We start from the raw sequence: 23035 nt of genomic DNA on the forward strand, positions 1-23035 counted from the left end.
GTAATTACATAGGTTTTAATTTCAAAGTGTTGGTAAGTATAAAAACAAATAAAGTTTCATTTTTTCTTTCTGTGACTTGTTTCTGTTTGCTGCTTCTTACAGAATATTAATGACTTAAGATCATTTGTACACGATCCCTGTGCAGACATTAAGACCTGATGAACCATGAGCTGACACGGGCTTATGTCGAGCAAAACCCCCTTGTGGGAGATTTTAATAGTTATTGAATACAGCTAATTATTGTATGGCAAAGTGATTATTCTAATTAGATAATGAGGTTTAAATGAGAATGTCATCTTTCCTTTTTTTTTAAGATAGCTGTGCTGGAACAAACATTAAAATCAGATTAAAGGGGCAATTAAATATCTGCTTATTGTGAGGTCTTCCAGGAGTTCTATGGAGGTCTGCAGCAAAATTAGGAATAACTCTTAATTTGTTATGATTATAAGCATTAATTTGTAATAATTAGAGGATGACTAAGGATGACTATAAGGTTGACAGTTGGATGATTTAATAATAAACCAATGGCACTCATATAATAAGGATCACCTGGGATAAAACCTGATCAAACAAGGAGCTGTTTGCCATTTAAAAAGATCCTGAATTAAACTTTGGCTAATAAATTAATAATAAGGTGCGGTTGCTCGACTCTGCAAACAATATCACATCACAACATCCTGTATTTAGAGTTTACTGCCATCAAATCATAGACTGTATATATAAGAAGTGGGCGTAGTCACCGTGACGTCATCAATTGGTTTGTGTACTGCCGTTTTGAAGCCTTGAGTTCGGCTTTTTGTCCGTCGTCATCTTGGTTTTCTGCAACCAGAAGTGACACGAGAGGGTGGAGCTACAACTGAACGCTGAATAAGACATTTTCAGGCGACCAAAAGGTTATAATTAACTTTCATGAACTGAAAACACACTGTGAAAGGGTTAAAGCTCTAAGACGAAAACACGGACAACTCCGAGAACGGACAACGCCGTGGTAGCGACCTGTCAATCACAAGGTAGCCCCGCCCTAAAGCATCCCCTGCTTTAAGCTCACTCCCAAAACCTTCATCCAAGTGCGGCTCCCTCTCGCTCTCTCTGGTCTCTCTTTTTCCAATGGTCTTTCAATTTCCTCAGCCACACATAAATATATGGAGGACATTTGTCACTCTAAAATTAGACAGCTACAGACAGATACGAGGTGATCCAAAGGTTTCTCCCCTCCGCAGTGAAAGACTCAGAGTCATTTCAACATCTTATATGAGTTGGCTCGCCTTTGAACCTGCAAATTGCTTTGCCAGAGTGGATGTTGAACATCCAGACCTCTCCCAGACAGCTCTCCCAGACCACGTGACACACCATGTAACAAATTATGCGCCTATGTAGGAACTTTGCTCGGATTAGGCAGAAGAACAACAGATAGATCCAAGAGGCAATTTTCTCTTTCTTTAGCTCTGCTTATACGACCGTGATTCTTTGTTTGTGATGTTTTCATCCTGACCTCGGGAGATATTTGGGAGGATAAACTGTTCTGTGTCTGGATTTGTTCTAAGGCTGAGAAGATCCTCAAGGGCAGAGAGCGGGTCTTAATACGGTGTGTGGCAGAGCAGCGAACGGCTTAACGGAAATATGCTTCGCGCTTCTGAGATGGGGATGCCCACAGTTTTAGACGGATAATGGTTTGTGGGTGTCAAGGGTAGATTAAGATTCATTTTTGGTGAGAGCCAAGAAGCTGTCTGAGAAGTTGATAGGCAGGACATAATCACTGGCAGAGATCCAGTGCAGAGCTGTGCAGTGTGTATAACCGGCTCTGCAGCTCACCAAGAGCTGACTGAGGAATCAAGTCCACACAAAGGTCATGACATTTTCACATTGTAGTATTAAATAACACAATGTCACGGAGTGCTTTGCAATTAATTTATAGTAAAAACTAAATATATGTCAGCGCCACAGCATGAAATTTAACAGTGAAACAACAGGGTGAAACTGATTTAAGTATTATTAAAATCAGGAACCTTGTCTTCTGCCATGGTCTTCCAGGGGTTGTTTTAAGTAAGTAGACAATATGACGGACAGGTTGGAGAAATGCAGAAGTCCACGCTGTAGTTCAAACAAAAAGCACCATCTGGTGGATTTATGCTGGTTAATGCGACACAATTTGATGTGATGTTCCTCTCTGACATGCTCCTTGGGCAACCAACATATCGCCAGACATCGACTTTGGAAGATTCATTCATGCATACATTCAGTCGCTGTGTTTTTAAACGTCCAATTTTTACAGTATCTGTGCATGTCTGTGGTTAAGGTTAGGGAACGATTGTGGTTATGGTAAATAAACTATGGTAAAAGTAATGACACTTGGTGAAGGTTTCATGTCCATTCAGGGCTTGGTAGAGCTCAGCCAGTCACCTCATATACTCTTTGCAGAAAATGGATTTCCCAAAATAACTTCCTCCCCATCACAACTCTGCTGGAGCCAGTTATTTATTTAATAGCATGATGTGACACACAGCGAGGCTTAAAGTACATCTGACCCCACACTCAACGCCAATGATCAGATAATCTGCTGCATTTAAAGACTGTCATTCATCTTTGCTGTGGCCTATCCCACCATACACTGGGGCAGTTAGGAGAGGGAAACATCTTGTCACAATCTGGCCCAAAGCCAGATGTTCAATTAAAAGATCATGCTAAAAATGTAACTCAAAGCGCTCTAAATGCTCGAGCTTTAACAATAAAGGACATCAGCTCTGCTCAGTCAATTTACCTCCAATAACAGTTCAATAAGGGTTTGTCCGACTGGACCCGTCCCAAAGCGTAAAGGCATTCTCTGCCCCTGTGTTGGCTCAGCATCCCAGTTGGAGTGAGTCCATGCTATCACTCAGCATTGCTGTGAGCTGCTTACAGACAACCTTCTCTATAATACAAAAGCCTGATGTCAAAGCAGCGAGGAGGGAGACGACGTGCAAGTCTAAAAGTCCCTGCGAATGTCTTGAAGTGTGGACGTGGGGGTCGCAGCGCTGGAACATGCAGCGTCGTCCCTCGTGAGTCGAGAGCGATCGCAGGCAGAGAGAGCAGACTCCAATGTCAGATAGTCTCTGCAGCGGGGAGGCATTATCAAAATGTACTGAGAGAGACTTTGAAGAGGTCAGTATGAACTGTAGGGCAGCACAGAGTGACTTCACAGTGTCATCTCCAACACAGTAGGCAGGATGATGTTGAAACTATGGCTTAGATCAGAAGAAACTGGTGACGATAAATATCTCTCAAGGATTATGACAGTCTATAATGCTTACCCGGCAAAGCTTCCCCAAATTGGCTCAGCTCCATATCATTCTGGGGAGGAGTGGGAATTTACTTAAGATGGGTCAGGAAGTCTGCCAAGATGAGTAAGGATGTTAAACATATGGTTGGCAAGTTTTAAGCATCTTAAACATCTGAAATAAATCTTTAGGAGCGAGAGAAAAACATCTACGAGCGTGCTTTGTGATTTTGGACGCCATCAGCAAACTCATGCACGCTTCAATATAATCAATGATTCTGCCTTTCAGCAAAATTGACAGGGCTGAGCTCTGCACATGTGAGCCATTTAATCATACAGATGCTTCGCGAAGCGCTGGCTGCATTCAGGTGGCCCTTTGCATCAACGCGATACAGCTGGGAGTGCCTTTAAAACATCTGTTATGGCGGTGAAGGGCAGGACGATTGCAATCAATGTTTATGAAGATTGACGGAGGGTGACGCAAGGAGCAAATAATCAGTCACAGGCAGAGCATGAGGAGACGGCGGTAGGTTACCAAAATGGGGTGCAGGGACCTCTATATGGAGATTCATCCCGGTCTCAAGGGAAGGTTTATAAATACTAGAGCTGTCAGTCGATTAAAATATCTAATCGGGATTAATCGCAAATTAATCGCACAGTTTTTACATGTTCAAAATGAACCTTAAAGGGAGATTTGTCAAGTATTTAATACTCTTATCAACATGGGAGTGGGCAAATATGCTGCTTTATGCAAATGTATGTATATATTTATTATTGGAAATCAATTAACAACACAAAACAAGGACAAATATTGTCCAGAAACCCTCACAGGTACTGCATTTAGCATAAAAAACTTGCCCCAAACTGCATGTGATTATCATAAAGTGGGCACGTCTGTAAAGGGGAGACTCGTGGGTACCCAGAGAACCCATTTTCATTCACATATCTGGAGGTCAGAGGTCAAGGGATCCCTTTGAAAATGGCAATGACAGTTTTTCCTCGCCAAAATTTAGCACAAGTTTGGAGCGTTTTATAGCCCCCTTTGCAACAAGCTAGTATGACATGGTTGGTAATAATGGATTCATTACACCTGTGAATGGGCTGAGATTTATATATCTCATAGTATCTCATACGTATCATAGTATGCATGCTTAAAGAGGTTATTTACAACATGCCACCTTTTTAATTTACTTTATCTAAGTGCTCATTGGTTTGGGGTTTTGGCTCTTCACATCTTTTAACTTTTGCATCAAACAACTACAGACAGGGACACTAATATAAATGAAATGTGCAAAGCGAAGCAGGCAGAGGAGACCTCAGAGGTTTGGGTGTCATTCAAAGGTGCAAGTGAGCATGAAATTTAGATTTGCTACATCAGTGGGTGCAGTGGAAGGAGCAGGTGATAGACTACACTCACTGTACAATAGGGCAATAGTGACAAATATTCATTTCAATCCAATCAAGTATTTTTTTCAAGAAATCAGCCGATCGTTTAGTCTAGTAAACACCAGAGATGATGTAGAGTGTTCATCATAAGCTGCTAAACTTTTCTCACAAGTTGTCTCACTTATCCTGTACCGCATAAATGTAATTTTTATAATTATATAAAGCAGCAAAAAGCAAACTAATGTCAGCATTTTGATATATTAAGTGGTTTTACTTGACAACTGACCAAAACATTCCCCCACTGACTGATTATCAAAATGACATTTCTTTTTTCTTATTCTACAGTTTATTGCTTCAGTAGAGCCTTCTATATACAATGAGGAAAACAGTGGTGGAAAGTAACTAAGTACATTTACTCAAGTGTACTTAAGTGCAATTTTGAGGTACTTATTTACTTATTTCTGCTACGTTATACTTCCATAACTGCTACATTTCAGAGGCAAACATTGTAATTTTTTTAACGGCACCACATTTAAATGATGATTTATTATTATAGATTAAGCTGCACAGCAGTATAGGAAGTAATTAAAATGAGCTCCACCTTTGCCAGCTGCACCATTAAAGTGATGAACACATTAATGCATCAATTATAATCCAGTAATATAATATATGTGATTCTGAAATGAGACATTCTGCAGAATGAGTCACTTTTGGTACTTAAATTACAATGCTAATGCTTTGCATTTTTACACTGTAGTATTGACTCATTCACTCACGCACTGCGTGCATTCTCGCTGTCTCGCTCCACCTCTATAGTGCATGCGCGCTCACTCCACACTGCAGAAGAGTTAGTAGCTCTGAGAATATCTAGTGAATGTACAGTGGACGTTTGTGCAGAAATAACTGCTGCAGCTCCTCCAGACCAACAGAGGTTTTCCGTGTCTTGTGAAGTGACGGGGCTCTGCAGCAAGAAACGTTATCGTCTCCGACCGGGTGCCGGTGTCTCCCTGCGAAATGAGACATTCTGCAGAATGAGTCACTTCTGGTACTTAAAGTATTTCAATGCTAATGCTTTGCATTTTTACACTGTAGTATTGCTACTTTTTTATATTTATTTCTGTATTAAATTGACATATTATGATTTGACAAATTGCATATTAATCTGTGGGAATAATGTAGATAAAGTTAGAGTTTCTTAATGTGGGGGGGAGGAGAGGAGGTTCAGCAGGGATCCCGTTTAACAGAGAGAGAGGATGAAACAGGACCACAACTGCTGCGCCTCTGCGCATCATCATCATGTCTCCACACACACACTGACCGACCCACAGCTGCTGCTGCTGCTGCTGCTGCTCTGACAGCAGGTTGTAAACTGCCATCAAACAGTTGGATCCGGACTCTTGAACTGGCTGCATCTTCTGTGGTAAATGCTGCAGACGTGTGCGTAATTGCAAAGGCTGATTTGTTTCTTCCTGGATGTTTAATCCCTGGTGACTCCTCGGTGATGTGAACCGGATAGAGTGGAGATATATCAGGTAGGTGTCGACTCAAATAACAATATAAACTCACTTTTAAACTCTGCTTTTTTATTGCTGCCTGTGCTGGAGTGTTTGCACGTCTGTTTATATCATGTTTATTTTTGTTTATAGCTTATTTTGCGTATTGGTAGAAATTCATTTTTTTTATTCTTATTTTATTCTAACGTTTTTATCTATTCTTTTGTTATTATACTGTTTTACTTGCACTAACAAAACCAAAGCAAATCCCTAGTGTATACCTCTTACACCTGGCAATAAACACGATTCTGATTCTGATTTAAACCTGTGAAGTGCATGTAATAAAAATACAGAAATGCCCAAATTAGCTAATTGATTTTTGTTTCTAGCCATGGTTGTTCATTTTAAGGTTAGTTTGCCAACAACTGGAAGTCATGATTTACACAATTATTGATTTGTTACTGTGAAAAAAGCTCTCTAAGATGTATTAATTTTAATATTCTTAAGTGAATTTATAGTGTTTAGGGCTGCAACCATTTATTTTTCTTATCAATTAATCTGCTGATTACTTTAAATTATCAATCTAGTGCATTACATTTGAGGTTTCCCAGAGCTTAAAGTGACATCTTCAAATGTCCAAAACTCAAAAATATTAAATATAGTATCATATAAGACAAAGAAAAGCAGCAAATATTCATAATTAGAACCAGAAAGGAGGCTGGAAACAGTTCTGGTGAACAAACTGATCTATTAATTGACTAATTGTTAATTGCAATACCCTATTTCTTTTATTAAAAAATCTCCTACAATGATTCACGCTGCCTGTTATCCTCTGTGTTTTGCACCTCCAATAATATTCCTATGATGTGAGACATTGAGCTTATCAATATTAATATTATTCCAGGACTCCTGGAGAAACTCTTCCTGGAGAACCTGTGTGACATTCATCATCTTCTGCTTATCAGCTGCTCTCTCTATTGTTATCTCCCATTGTTCATAGTTCAATAGTTTTAATTTACATTCTGACCTTCACATGCATCCCCGTTAATCTTATAGACTACAGACACTTTCTTCTTTAATCACAACTCACCGTTTCCAAGTTCATCTGCAGCATATTGATGAGCCCACACCTTGTTTAACGGTGTTCTCTCAAAGGGATTGATCCTGAGCGCAGGGACCTATACTATAGAAACATGCTATTATTATGATAATGTTGAACTTTAGCAGCTTCCCCTCTGAGGAGGAAGGCGTCTTGAAAAGGGGAGGTGGTGCAGAAAGTTCACTGGAAGATGAAGGGACCTGAAAATTAACATCAAAATTATCAAAAGCATATTTGAAGTTAAAAGTTGTCTCCAAATTCACATCATGTCTGGTTTTAAATTAAATTTTTTGGGCTCAAAATTCCTGACAAGACTTGACATTTTCTCTATCTTATCTTTTTATCTCTTTCTCTATTTTTCTATCACAGGTTTCGTCCAATCAGCAGGAAGACGTGCCCCCTCCCACCCTGGAGACACAGCTATGACTTCCCCTTTCTCCTCAGCTGTGTTGCACTCTGACATCTCATTTAGCTAGTATGCAAACCTTTTTGCTCTTTTTTGTGTTGGATCAGGGCTCGCTTTTCCATAAATGTCAAGGTAAATGATGAACGACAATGTTGAAAAGTTCTCCAAGGATAAAACTTTAGACATTTATGCTCAGACGAAGACTTGAAAGAAGCCCAGTGTGGCGATGCCGACGCCGAGGGCTCCAGCACAAAACTACAAGGTCGTCTGGCGAGAAAGTTGACTCAACTTTTGCTGCAACGCAACGTCATTCTGCAAGTTGTAAAATCCTCTCTGAACATCATAAAGTCACGGATTTATCACTCAAACTGGACTTCCTGGATTGTATTTCATGTCCCATCAACGCAAACCCCTTGCGTTGTTTTAACACAGGGCTGATTTCAGTCCGCTAATGGGGAGGTCATCCATCAAACCTCCGTCCTGTGCTTCTCTTTTGTTTGTGGGAACTTTGTGGTTTCTGTCTGCGACTATGACAGCGTACACTTGCCCTAACGTCTGTCACTGCTCGGACAGGAACGGCGTGGTGGTGCAGTGCACCTCCCGCAGCTTGGAGAATATCCCTCCGAACTTGCCCAGGGACACGGTCGTACTCCTGCTTTCATCTAACCGGATCAGACACATCCCAAAGGAGACCTTCATGGACCTCCACCGGCTCAGGGAGCTGGACTTATCTCACAACGCCATTGAGAGCGTGGAGGTCGGGGCCTTTCAAGGAATTTCCGACAGCCTGCGGACTTTGGATCTTTCAAACAACCACCTCAGCAGCCTCCCCAAGGACACCTTCTCCAAGCTCCACGCCCGCGTCCGATTATCCCACAACCCCTGGCACTGCGAGTGCTCTTTGCAGGAGGTGCTGAGGGAGCTGAGGCTCGACCCCGAGACGGTGAACGACGTCAGCTGCTCCACGTCGGTGCAGGAGGAGTACGTTGGTCAGCCGGTGATCCAGGTCCTGGACTCCGGGATCAACTTTTGCAATTTCCACCACAAGACGACAGACGTGGCCATGTTCGTTGCCATGTTCTGCTGGTTCTCCATGGTGACGGCGTACATCATTTACTACATCAACCACAACCAGGAGGACGCCAGGAGGCACATGGAGTACCTCAAGTCTCTGCCCAGCACCTCCCACATCAGCAAGGACTACGACACAGCCAGCAGCGTGTTTTAGTGGGTCTGAGTCAACATGGACCAATCACTGTTACACATTTTATTACCTGTTTACAGTACCTTTACTGTAACGATGTTTCACTGTAAAACAGCTTTACCGTGATTGTGCTTTACAGTATAACTGCTCTACTGTAGTAGTGTTTTACAGTATCATACTGTAGATTACTATATACTAAATACAGCATACCATACACTATTCACTAATAATACTGCAAATTTAAACACAGGTTTACTGTATTTAATATAAGAATATTTTACTATGAACAATCAAATTTAATAAAAGTGGTATTAGTCTGAGTACAGTGGATAAAAGAAGCATTTATCGTCAACAAATTTACAAATTAAATCCATTTAATCACAAAACTGATTTAAGAAAGAGGCTTAAAGAAATAACAATATAGACTTTTGTCTATCCGCCACAACCTTTTCCCTTTAGTGGACGTTGTGGCTCTACAAGAATATCACACTATTTCCTCCTTTACTCCAGACAGACAAAAGTCATAACTCATTAAGTCACTTGAACGTAAACATATGCAGATTTTAGACATGTATTAAAATGATTTTCTTCAGTTACAGCCACACTTTTTGATTTATAATAATGTCCTCTTCACCTGCAGTCAGAGATATTTAATATTAATGTTTCGGTACGCAGAACCTTCATCAGGTTATTTCCATTTTATTAAACAACCTGATGAAGGTTCTGTGTACCGAAACGTTGTGTGGAGTGTTTTTGTTCTATATTGTCGTCCTGAGGTCTCTCCTAGTCGACCTTCATGTGTGCAAAACTTCTGCTCTTTAATGATTTAGAATAATCAAATTGTTGTATTTCTAATTAAAATTATCAGTATTGCAGTTTTATGTTGATTCTCTGGGTCATATTTGCGCTCCAGTCCCGTCATGGGTCTGTGAGTATCTCAGCCTGTCGCTCAATAAATCAGATACAGCTAACTCGCTACTTCTTATCACAAAGACAGTGCTGTGTTTATTTTCTTCTTTCTTCTATGGACAATAAAATAAAACAAAACGTTATCAGAATCCAGCTCCTCCTTCTTCTCCCCCCTTCAGGAAAATGCATTTTCATGGTCATTGTTTTCACTGCCAAAAAACATACCACGAGTTGAACTATTAAACCTCTCACTCGATCCTTTACCGACTCATCTGCAGCCGTAACACTCCCCACAATGAGATCCCGTTATTTATCCCCCCGCAGTTCCAAATATGGAACCCATATATCTTCATCTGCATAGATCTGGACGAGGCAGAATATTAATACGTGTCCTGCATCCCAGAAATAGTTTCATCCCACTAACAGTTCAACTCCATAAATCTAATGAGCCTTTATGGACGGCAGCTGCTCACTCAGGAAGTCACTACGGCATCCATTTATATCAGCGACGTCCAGCCTCCATAATGTGGCCTGAAAGCCGACTGTCGTACACAACAGAGTCACATACAAATGCAGTTTGTATTCAGTGAATTGTCTTTTGTTCAAATGGCACTCAGGTGTGAACAGCAGGTCTCCGCAAAACAACTCAGCCTTTCAAAACAACTCTGAATAAAAGTTCAAAACATATTCCTTTTAAAATGATGCGCATGGAGTTGCCGGCTATAAACTTGCTCAGGTTTTTCACAAACTGACACAGCAAAAGCAAGAACGGCGTTGTTATTGCATGCAAAATGACTTACAAATTGCTGCATCATTCATACGGCAGTTATCTTTTGTGTCACGTCTATAGGCAAGTCACAACAACACCAAAAAATGATCAATTATGGGCCACTTTATTCAAAAGTGCAATACATTAGTGATAAGCCAAAGCCAAAATATTCATTACTTGAAACGGGTTGATTGTAGTGTCCTATTATATAAACGTATTCAGGTCGTTAGATGCATCCAATTTCACGTACTGTAGGTGCAGGATCAGTTAGTCTGAACCTCAAGCAGCTCCTGTTCAAGTTCATAACAGAGAAAGTCTGCTCGATTTGTGGAGCCAAACAAGCTCAGCATTTTCTTTGCAAATGTTAGCATTTCTGGGAACCTGCCTTTATCCTGCTGCCGGTAAAAGTTCACAAGAGAGCTGCTGATGTCGGCGGCGGCACAACTCGCACTGCAGCTCAATGAGCTCCACGCTGCAGCTGATGCTGGACATCATCGGGGTCAGGGAGAGGATACCAGCATCGGCTTCTTCTCGATAGAGCCCGTTGTTGAATATTGTCCAGTGGAAAACTGCTCATGAGCTCATGCAACACAACTGTGAGGTGCTTGTTGGCCTTGAATCTGTTGGTGGAGATTGACGGTGTTTGCTGACACCAGCTGAGTCGACAGTGTAGCTTCTTCATAGTTTGCTTCTGGGCCCACGTGAAGAGCTGCTCTTGGGAGGCCAAGACAGCTTTGAGCTGTTTCACTTTCTGACAACTTGTCGTATGCATTAGCACACTTTGTCTATAGACTGTATATAAGAAGTAGACGTAGTCATTGGTTTGCCATTGGACTGCCTATATGAAGCTTTGAGTTCAGCATTTTGGCCGTCACCCTCTTGGTTTTTTGCAACCAGAAGTGACTCGAGAGGGTGGAGCTAAGTACAACCGAACGCTGTATAAGACATTTTTAGGTGCCCAAAATGTTACAATTAACTTTCATGAACTGAAAACACACTGTAAAAGGGTTAAAGTTGTAAGACATAAACACAACAACTCTCAGACCGGACAACGACGTGGTAGCGACCTGTCAATCACAAGGTAGCCCCGCCCTAAAGCATCCCCTGCTTTATGGTCTATTTGACTCTAAATGGGACCATAATTTACTAAATGAACATCATGCTGTATTGAAGAAGACTTGAAACTAGCGATTGAGACCATAAACTCATGTTTACAATGTTTACTGAGGTAATAAATCAAGTGAGAAGTAGGCTCATTTTCTCATAGACTTCTATACAATCAGACTTCTTTTTGCAGCCAGAGGAGTCGCCCCCTGCTGGCTGTTTGAAAGAATGCAAGTTTAAGGGTCTGGGTATCATCGGATATTCCGTTTTTCCTTTGGAATTCAGAAAGGAAAAAAAGTTTTTTTATTTTTTCGTTTTAAACCAAAAACCAGAAAACGGCCGTTTTCTCGTTTTTCGTTTCTGAATCAAAAAATGAAAAACGAACCCAAACCGGGCCGTTTGTTTGTTTTTGCGAATTCCTTTTCTCATTATTCGTTTTTAATTGAAGAACGGAAGTCACGTGGGTTTTTAATTTTTTCGTTTTAAACCACAAACGAAAAATGGAATCACGTGGTGCTCTGTTTGTTTTTTGTTTCCAAACGAAAAACGAAAAAAACAAATTAAAAAAACGATCCGATTTAGTTTCTTCAAGTTTCTTTCTGTCATTTTCTCTTACGTGACCCGGAAGTGAAGGCAAACATGTCAAAATAAAAGCCAAGAAGATAGTGTGGTCATTCTATAAAAGTGTAACATTATTTAAGCACAGGATCAAAGTAACAGTAGAAGATAAATAGGCTAAATAAATACATACTGTACCTAAAAAAGCCTAATTAATTATATATCCTAGACACCTACACTGTGCCAAAATCATGGAAATTCACAATAATTAGGCCTGTGCTAAAAAAGCCAGGCGCAAGTAAGCCAAGTGATCTTCGGCCTATCGCAATAACCTCCATATTGTGTAAAACCATGGAACGAGTTCTTGCCAGCCACCTGACCAGCACAGTGGCTACTAAGCTAGATCTGCTCCAGTTCGCTTAAATAAGAGCAACAGAGTCCCAGACGACGCTGACTCTGCTTAACACCGTCCACAAAACACCTTATGCATCCTAAAGGTTATGCCAGAGCTTTATTTGTGGATTTTAGCTCAGCTTTTAACTCAATGAAGACGCATATTCTCCTGAAAAGGCTCCTTGATCTCAACATCAACATAGGGTTAGTTGTGTGGATCAGAGGGTCTGTGTCAGAGAGAACATGTCAGACAGGCTGCCCACAAGGCTGTGTTCTTTCCTCTGTGCTATTCTCTCTTTTTACTAATGAATTTATGACCAATGAGAAACATTTCAGACTGTTTAAGTTTGTGGATGACATGGCCTTAGTTGGCCTTTTACAGGAAACAGGCCCACTAGGTGAAGCTGCCTATCTGGCCCACACTACAGCCCTTCAAACACGGTGTCACACTAGCCAGCTAGAAATCAATGTGGCCGAGACCAAAGAATTAATCATGTGCTGCACAAAACAACATTTGATCACAGAGCCAGTTTCACTTGATGGCCAACATGTTGAAACTGTGGAACACTTTAAATACCTCGGTACAGTCCTGGACACCCAGGTGAGCTTCTCTGAAAATACAGAGTATATCTTCAAGAGATGCTCACAGCGACTTTATCTTCTAAGGAAACTCAGTGGCCTCGGTGTCAGCTGGCAGATTTTAGAATTAGTGTACAAAACTATTGTTGAGAGGGTTTTAACCTTTAACCTTCCTGCCTGGTATGGTCACCTACACAGAAGAATAAACTGTCTAGGATTGTGTCAATGGCAGGCAAAATAGTTGGTAAACCCCAAAAGCCCTTGACTCAACTTTTTACAGAAAGGACGAGGAAGAAAGCGAGGAGCATCCTGGCAGATAGCTCCCATCCTCTCTGCAGCCAGTCGGGAGGCGCTATAGAGTCCCTCTAGCAACTATACATGTGTTTAAAAAGTCTTTCATCCCAAATGCCATCAATACTCTTAACTCAACACAGTGACTGAGCAGATCTGAGCCACAGACACTGACATGAACTGTTTTAATGTGTAACATAACCTGTCTCTGTTTTTTACTAACTGCTGTCTGTTGTTTTCTGTGTTTTGTGAGCCGAAGAGAAAAATCCACCCTGGTGGACAATAAAGTTTGATTGTATTGATCAGTTCATATTGAGGGGCCGTCAGCTTTACAATTTAGTTTGGAGGGAGATTCGGTACCAGTGAAGTCAGTGCATTTTATGAGTGGGCCTTCTGTGATGTTACCCACCGTAGGGGTCAGAGGTCACCACTCCTCAATCCCCAAGGATTTTCTTTTCAGTCAAATTTTCAATTTTGACGCATTTATAGATGAAAAGTCAAGTCAATAATCATGGTCAATGATAGAGAAGTATGGTTGATCAGCATGTTTGCCAACCTTCAGACATCATAGTCTAATATGAGGATTAATCAGCCTGAGTTCTGAAGGAACCGGCCCTCTACCTCCAAGAGGTCAGGGCACAGTTACGTGTTGGTTAATCTTGTGTGACAAAGATTTTCCAAACAGACGGGTTAAAGCATAATAATACAATTTATTCCGAACAATTAATGTTGCATAAGTAAGATAACAGAGTTTACAGAATTCTGGATATCTTCTTTTTTGTTTCTTCTTCTGACTCCATCCTCCCGTGACCTTGTGAAAAGAACAGAACATGCAGTCCCGTGTGCCTCCCCCCTGTCCTCGCCCTTGAGTAGTTCAAAGCCTCTCCAAATGCTGCCGGAGATTATTACAATGTGACTATATAGAAATCTACAGTCACCGAATCACCTCCTCAAGGAACAAAGTGCAACAACAACTGAACAGCCCCAAGTCCTTCATTCCTTCACCCTGAGTTATGCCCTTAGAAGCTAATAATTGAGACAGTTATTGAGCAATCATGAAACAATACAACAGTTTTCAGCTTCCCTTATAAGCAGGTTATTTCAGGTCATTGTAAGCACTTTTGTACATAATAAATCCAACAGTTCACTAAAAAACTGAAATCACTAACTTTCTGTATTCTGTTTGGTGGTTTATGAGGCTTTTCAATAATTTCTAGTCTATTTGGTATAATATGTAATTTAGTTAATTTGTTCGACATCATGATAAGGCTGATTTTTCAACCAGTGGTTATGACATTAATGCCAGCTAGACAGAATAAAGCTCTGTCTGTCATGACAATAGAACTGTACTGAAAGCCTTTCCTTTACTCGGGTGACTCTTTACAGCCGTCTGAAGACAGCAGGTATCTGTTAAATCTACAGTATCTAGAGTGATGGAGTGGCCTTCAGTCCAGTACAGTATTGTCATGACAGACAGAGCTTTATTCTGTCTAGCTGGCATTAATGTCATAATCGCTGGTTGAAAAATCATCATTATCATGATGTCGAACTACTCAGCTACAGCCTTCCTAATGGAGTGCAGGGGATCAGGTGGAAGTGTCAGGTGTGTTGAAAGGATTAGCCACATAGTGCTTCTCACCTGCCGACATAAAGAAACAGCCCATAGTAAGGGTGTGAGAGAGAAAAGTGTCAATTATGTGAGAGTTCTGTATAACATCTGTAGAGACCCTCCCTGCTGTATAACATCTGTAGAGACCCTCCCTGTAATTTATCACACACTTTTTGGATAAAAGACATTCATGTGTTAATGAAAAGAACAAAACAAAAAAATATCTATGTATGTATTTATTTGTGTATTTATTTAGCCTATTTATCTTCTACTGTTACTTTGATCATGTGCTTAAATAATGTTACACTTTTATAGAATGACCACACTATCTTCTTGGCTTTTATTTTGACATGTTTGCCTTCACTTCCGGGTCACGTAAGAGAAAATGACAGAAAGAAACTTGAAGAAACTAAATCGGATCGTTTTTTTAATTTGTTTTTTTCGTTTTTCGTTTGGAAACAAAAAACAAACAGAGCACCACGTGATTCCATTTTTCGTTTGTGGTTTAAAACGAAAAAACGAAAAACCCACGTGACTTCCGTTCTTCAATTAAAAACGAATAATGAGAAAAGGAATTCGCAAAAACAAACAAACGGCCCGGTTTGGGTTCGTTTTTCATTTTTTGATTCAGAAACGAAAAACGAGAAAACGTCCGTTTTCTGGTTTTTGGTTTAAAACGAAAAAATAAAAAAAAGTTTTTTCCTTTCTGAATTCCAAAGGAAAAACGGAATATCCGATGATACCCAGACCTTTAAGGCACTTCAGCATTGACTTCACTTCTCAGACCAACTATGCATTAGCATGTTTTGTCTAGTAGTGTCTCTTTACAATCAATTCTTGAGCAACGGCAACCCGCTCTTGGTAAATTAGGCAAACAACTGTTTCAGCTTTCTCGTTATCAACCTTTTTTTTAAGCTGAAAAAAACCCCTAATCTAGCGGTAGCTGAAGGGGTCACCGGCGTGGTGCCGCCACCTTTAGGTGAAAAGAGAAATTGTAACTTGAACTTGTATGATTTATGTTTGACAGCGCTGGCGGGCCATAATTAATACATCTTAAGAAGGAAACGGGCTTGTCAATTTGCTCTATTTTATGGACATAGAATTTGTGCCTGTCTTCTAGCTTCTATCTTTCACCTTTGTTTAATATCTAATGCTGACCTTGTCGTCTCTAAAGCTCGACCTCTCTCCTGTCGCACGGTCACAACATTAATTACAGTCCACATTACTTTGTTTTACAAGTCCCAAGGGGCAGTGGCGTACACCCTAATGAATTGGATATTATTAATTAGTCGGGTACAGTTGAGGTCAGCGTGTCTCTCTAAGTTTAAGTTCGGAGAAACGAGTGGCACTTCATTAGCATTACGTAAGCTTTTCTTAACACTTGCTCCAGTCTCAGTCCTCGTATTGTCAGTACGATAAGGAAAAATTTACAACTCCAACCCAACAGGACAGAACCGCTAACTCTAAGCCGCCAAGTGGCATTCAGGACCAGCTCCCGCAGTGGAAAAATACTACACTCGGGATGTGAAAAATGCTTTATTTTAACCTAACCTTCAACCCCACAGTCACAATCCCTAATTATAAGAAAGGTCAGCAGTGCTCCATCTAAACTTTCTTTGGTAATACCTCCAGGTCTCACCTTGCCTAATCAATCGCATCGTCCGCTAGTGCGCCTTAATTATCTGCTCGCTCTATCTCCTGCTTCACATTGGTACACAATCTAGGCTGACTCTTGGTCTCTTGGACTTCACAATCATGCATAGCTCTTGTAATGTGGAGTAAAAGGCGGGGAGGGATCACACTCACTGTAAGCGACCTGCTCCTCAAATTGACCACAAATGATATTCCCCCGGGATGTCGAATAATCAGAGGCCTATAATATTGCTGAATAAGCAAAATACAGAATATAAACAAATACAAAAAGTAATGATTTTTGGTTTGTTGTGAAGCCACAATATCCCTCTAAGTCACAGTGTTTTATTAATATTGTATTATTCAGTATTCTTATTAACTCGAATCCATTACGACGTCATTGATTTATGATCCTGGATTTCTTTATGGAGATTTGCCCCAATATTTGCAGATTACCTGAAGGCCATCCTGTGTGTCTCTCCACACACAAACAATGACAGTAAAATAGAAAACGTCAAGAGGTAAATGTGTATGTATAGTACTTTTAGTTTCTCTCTTATTACCGTCTGAAGCCAATCAGGATTAGAGCTCCTTTCAAGGTTAATTCATTATGTAGCTCTCTCCTACTTAACAGCTAAACTAAATGCCACTACTGAAATATAAAGTACAAGTTGAGTGTGACTATGTGGGTTAATGGGTAAGGTACTGCACTTGAGTAAATTTGAGGTACTTGTACTTGAGTATTTCTATTTTCTGCATCTTTATACTTCCACTTAAGTACTTTTTACTCCTGTCCGACAGCTGACAACTTTGGTTAGTTTGCAGATTCAGGCTGGCTGAGGACAGTACGACTGAGGGTTCAAATCCTTGTGGTTGGCAGCTTCTATGTTCAAGCAATGTGTTTGGTTTGCACAGAAGCGATGCCTTGGAAACGGCCCAGGAAACAGTGCTTTCTTAGCTGATCTTTTTGCATGAGTAACCATGACAATGCAACTTAATCATAGGTTGTTGCAAAACTGGCTTTTCACATGCAAAATTCTTCCAAGGAGTTGTGGTGTGATTATGGTCGCTGCCTAAGTGAGTATCACGCAAAGAACACCTACTGCACCAAGAGTACCTGTGAGATGTGGAATTACAAATCACCAACAGGAAGGTACTGGCTTCACTCCTGCTGCCTCAAGTTTTAGTGCCATTTGTGCGAACATCTGAAGCAGCTGTCACGTCATTTAAACTTCATTTAGGAGCACACGGTGAAGCATATCATCAGTCCACTGATTAAAATGCATTTCAACATTGGAACATCTGTTCAGCAGTGACTGAAGTCTAAAACATTCTTTCTTATTTGTGATAATAAACATCACGTAAAGGGTTCATTTAATTAATTAATTAATACAAGTCATGTTCAAACTAAACTTACAAGTGAGAGCAGAAAGAAAATCTTGAGAATCTTCTTCCGGCTCTCAGTTTATAAAAAAGATAAATGTGTCACACTGACGTCTTACACTGCTCATCCACACATCCTCACACATACATACACCTCACCTTTACCGGTCAGAGCTGATGCGTGACGCAGCACCTTCACGGATCACTGTTCAGGGTTCAAACGTCTGCAGAGGAGACAGAGAATGAGAAGGATATTTATACTGAGGTGCCCTTACATCCTGACCTCTCTGTCTCTTCTCCTTCTTTCTCACTTATAACTTGTATGACTTTCTAAACAGAGAATATTTAAAGCTGCTGAAAGTTGAAAGAAAATATCTGAATATATAAACTAAGTACTGTTTTATTGCTGGTGATGTTACTTAGTTTATATATTCAGCTATTTTCTTTCAACTTTCGACTATAGACATATAAATAAATAATTGTAGGTGGAAAAAAAAAGTAGAAATAAATTTAAGTTTAATTAATTATCAGCTTTTATTTATTTATTTCAGCATTTATTTATTTACATATTTATTTAAACATTTATTTACTTTTATTTATTTATGCATGTATGTATTAATATATTTCTGTATTTATTTATTTACTTAATTATGTATTTATTCATTTATACAGTTATTTATGTATTTAATGACATTTGTACTCATATTTATTCATGTCCTGTTTAGTTATCAACTTTTATTTATTTATTTGATAATTTATTTTACATTCATTTATTTTTCTGTATTTATTCCTGTATTTATTTATATATATTATTTATGCATTTATTCATTTATTGATACTTTTATGCTATATATTTATTTATGTCTCGTTTAGTTATCAAGTTTCATTTATTTATCTCAGCATTTATTTATTTCGAAAAGCAGATTCTTTTAGCTTGTGAGCATGTTTTGTGTTTGTTGTTGTGTTTCGTGATGTTTGTCCCCGTTTATACTTGTATATGAAACTTTATTTTGCTGCATTGACCAGGACTCCCTAAAAGAAGAGATATTGTACCTCAATTGGACCCTTTTTGGTTAAATAAAGGATAAATAAAATAAATAAATATGCATACAAACACATTTTTTTTGCATTTGTGCTTTTTCTTACAAAGAACAAGTTGGGAGTTTGATGTCTTTTCCCCACAACTTTCCTTTCAAACATTTCACAATCATGTCACACAGAGACATTCATTTTAGCTGGAATTGTTTCTGGAGACGGCCAACAATGGGCTGAACACATGGAGAAGCAAAACCACGCAATGGATACAAACTCCCGTTGTTAGGATATTCATGGAGCACATTATGCCTCATGGTGGCTGTCTGTTCTCCAAAAGTGCACAGGGAGCGCATGCCGATGAGACTTTGGATGCATTCTTGAAGACATAAGTGTCGTCTGTCATCACATTTATTTTCCTATCCGTATATCTTTCCATTCAGGGTGCATCCTCGCAGCACGTTTCAGTGTTTTTCACCGTGTGTTTATAAGGCAATTAAAAAGCAGAAAGAGACACAAACAAAGAAAAGCAGTCACAATATATTGCAACAAAAAGGTGGAGAGATTCTAGTTGAGGGAGTCTTTCAATTTAGAAAGAAGGAAGCTGCAGTGTTTGGGTTTGGGGAGGAGGAATCTCTCACTATCATGGTGCTGCACAGGGGTTGGTGGATGAGCACGCTGAGAGAGGGTCGCTCAGTTCAAGATTCATTCTCAAAGATATATGGAAGCGTCTGAAGTGTGTTTGTGTGAGAGAGAAAGAGACGAGGCAGAGTCAGATAAAAGAAAAATGAATGAATTGTGCACTCTGTCTTGTCTTTTGATTTAAGGTGCATCCTCTGAGATGCAGTTTTTATATTTACGTGTGACAAGAGGGAGAAAATGAGAATGAAATAGCCAAACGTATGTGGACTGCAAGGATAATTGCTTCTAATATCTTTGAACAACTGACAAACTTAAAGTTTGTAGGATTTGGTGGCATCTAGTGGTGTCGTTGTAGATTGCAACCAACTGAGCACCCCTCCGCTCACTCCTCCCTTTCCAAGACTGTGGAAACGTGAGCCGCTGAGTGCAAAACCGTGGTAACGCCGTTCGCCTTGCTCAGAGGTCATCCTTACTATGATTAAGTCAGACGGCGGCTGGCGGTACCACGGTTTTTACACTCTGCAGCTCACCCTGCAGCACTGAGAAAGTGAGTTTTTTATGATATGTCCCCTTTAAACCCTATACACAAAGAGTTTTGTTTACTACAAAGTTTACTGTCTTGGTTTTTGCAGCATTAACATTCAGCACAAAGAAGAAGTGGCTGCAGAGAGACTAGAACCAGTCAGCATCCCATTATAACCAGTGGCTGGGGGAGGTCATTCATCAGGAGCGGCTGCAGCCCTCGAACTGGGGGAGCACGCAACAAAGAGCTCATTTATATCTGTGAAAGAAAAGTTAAAAACAACTTTATCACAGCTAAATGTACCTTTGCAGAGTAAAATGTTTAATCCCTCTGGGTTTTCATAATCTCTGCCTCCTCTGCTGCTCCTGGGTCAGAGGATTGTCTCTGCAGAATAGACGAAAAATCTTCACTCAGGGGTTTCAGAGCTCCCGGCAGTGTGTCGTGTGTGCAAACATTTAAATGAACTGACATTACTGCGCCACCGCTGGGGTCTCTAACCCTTTAAATCCCTATAAATCAGGAGAAGAGACTCCCCTCCTCTGGTAAACCTCAAGGAAAGACTGATTAAAGGCGAGTCTTAAAGAGGTATGTTACTGTGTGTCCTCAGGAAACGTTCAGCTTAGATGGAAGCTCCACTTTATCCTCTTTGACTTGTCTGGTTGTCACAGGATTTGCATTCTCATGCTGACAAAGTCAAGGGTACGGACCAGCAGATTTCTGACAATACTGTGTTTCTTCCCTTCTCTTAAATATGCTAAATAAATAAATAAATAAGTGAAGCTAACACCTTCTCATAGCCTGTCAGAGGCCATCGGACTGTGTCTGGGAGGGTTTTTGCCGGCCTGAAGATGTGCTCAGATGCAAGTGGCACATTCCCAATGCATCCCAATGCTTTAAACTACATTTTGACACCCTATTAATGTGTCTGCACAGATGCACTGAAGATAAAAGATTGTAAAACTGATGCAATCCATCATTTGTGCAGATTAAATGTAAAGTCATTTGTGAAATTTGTCCCTTCGGAATAACACAAACAACAATCGGCGCTGTAGGATTTCTAAAAGTGCTAACTCAAAGACAAGACTGCCCTTACAAAAAATACTTTGTATTCCCAAGTATACTTTATGTAATAAGTATACTAATATCAGTGTACTAGCCATACACTTGTAAGTGCACTACTTCGATACTTCTTGGGACAAAATTGGCCCACTTAAGTTTATAAAAGTAAATGTAAGAGTAGTAAACGTTGAGTACACAACTAGTTGTATTTTGTGCTGCAACTATAATATGAACTATACTACAAGTGAACTACAAGTGAATTTAGTTTATGAAAGTACACTTTAAAGCGTACTGTAACTCACATCACTTCCCAGGGAGTTTGACATCCATTCACACCTGGACTCACGTGACTCTAACGACCCTCACATGACAACCAGGTGTGCTAACGAGCCACATGACAACCAGGTGTGCTAACGAGCCACATGACAACCAGGTGTGCTAACGAGCCACATGATGATGCTCAGTGTGTGAGTGACCCTACAAGAGGTCAGTCTGAACTGAAGAGTTCAAAAAGTCTATAGAAAGTCCAACAAAATAACAAAAAATATGCATTTAATATTAAAGGAAATAGTTAATGTGACTCTGATGATATTTCTCACTTAATGAAATGTTATGTCGTGTCTATTATTTTATTTCTTTATTTCAGCATTCACTTCTGTATTTATTCATTTATTCCTGTATTTATTTATGCATATATTTATGCATTTATTTATGCAGTATTTAATGATACTTAAGTCATATATTTATTTATGTCCCATTTAGTTATCAACTTATATTTTTTTTTATTTTAGCATTTATTTATTTCTGTATTTCTTTCAGCATTTGTTTATTTATTTCCAGATATATTTTAGCATTTATTTATTTCCAGATATATTTAGTTCTGTATTTATTTCAGCATTTATTTATTTATTTCCAGATGTATTTTAACATTCATTTATTTCAGCATTTATTTATTTCTGTATTTATCAATTTATTCCTGTATTAATTTATAAATATATTTATGCATTTATTTATTGATACTTAAGTCATATATTTATTTATGTTCCCTTTAGTTATCAACTTTCATTTATTTCCAGATTTATTTTAGCATATTTTAGGCCCGAGGTTCTGCAGTTTGGATATTATTATAATATTAAGAATAGAAAGGCAAGCTGTCACACATTTGAGTGAAATGATCCTGTAACACTTACCTGTGTGTGAGCAGCAGTTTCTTGGTACTGCAGGGGAAAAATGAATGGACCTCTTGGCTCGGCTCAGCAGGTGTAATTTATAACATTAACTTGATTAATTACACCTGTGCGTTTCCTGCTTTCACACGTCAAAATGTCTGCTGTGGAAAAAAAAGTCCTATTATATGAGCTGAGAGCCGGACAATAGTCATATTTATATCCCTAAAGCTTTTATATCTATTCTTCCTGGTTAACGATGGAGTCCATGACTCATTTGATTAATCTACTTCATTAATTATCCTTCACAGCTCAAAATACATTTGAAAGAAACGTTCTTCTTCTTCTTTGCTTCTATATATAACAGCAGCACTTTACACACGTGTGAAGCTTTGTTTCAGAATAATAATGTACGGCAACATGGAAACAATATTTTCCTCTCAGCTCGAGGGACAGTTTTCCAATCAAAGCTCCGAATCAGAGCAACACAAACATACTTTCTAGGAAGTGTGCTCTATCTACTCATGCATTATTTATAACTCTCA

General features: G+C 39.5%; 1 protein-coding gene and 1 long non-coding RNA gene across 3 annotated transcripts; one reads left to right on the top strand and one right to left on the bottom strand.

Moving 5' to 3' along the window:
- Positions 1 to 5860: 5860 nt before the first annotated feature.
- Positions 5861 to 9915, top strand: LOC141763137 (leucine-rich repeat-containing protein 3-like). The gene is made up of 2 exons (XM_074627502.1): positions 5861 to 6171; positions 7601 to 9915. The coding sequence occupies exon 2, from the start codon at positions 8089 to 8091 to the stop codon at positions 8863 to 8865; it is 777 nt and encodes a 258-aa protein (XP_074483603.1). The 5' UTR covers positions 5861 to 6171; positions 7601 to 8088; the 3' UTR covers positions 8866 to 9915.
- LOC141763139 (uncharacterized) lies at positions 6422 to 22565 on the bottom strand. Of its 2 annotated transcripts, none has more exons than XR_012593029.1 (5): positions 22515 to 22565; positions 20569 to 20649; positions 20422 to 20489; positions 18228 to 18292; positions 6422 to 7431 (listed from the first exon to the last, which is right to left on the bottom strand). It is a non-coding gene; the product is annotated as an uncharacterized LOC141763139 (long non-coding RNA). The 2 variants fall into 2 exon arrangements; XR_012593030.1 differs by lacking the exon at positions 6422 to 7431 and adding an exon at positions 9727 to 9863.
- Between the last annotated feature and the right edge of the window lie 470 nt (positions 22566 to 23035).

Source organism: Sebastes fasciatus, chromosome 24, assembly GCF_043250625.1.
Source record: "Sebastes fasciatus isolate fSebFas1 chromosome 24, fSebFas1.pri, whole genome shotgun sequence".
In the NCBI taxonomy this organism is placed as follows: domain Eukaryota; kingdom Metazoa; phylum Chordata; class Actinopteri; order Perciformes; family Sebastidae; genus Sebastes; species Sebastes fasciatus.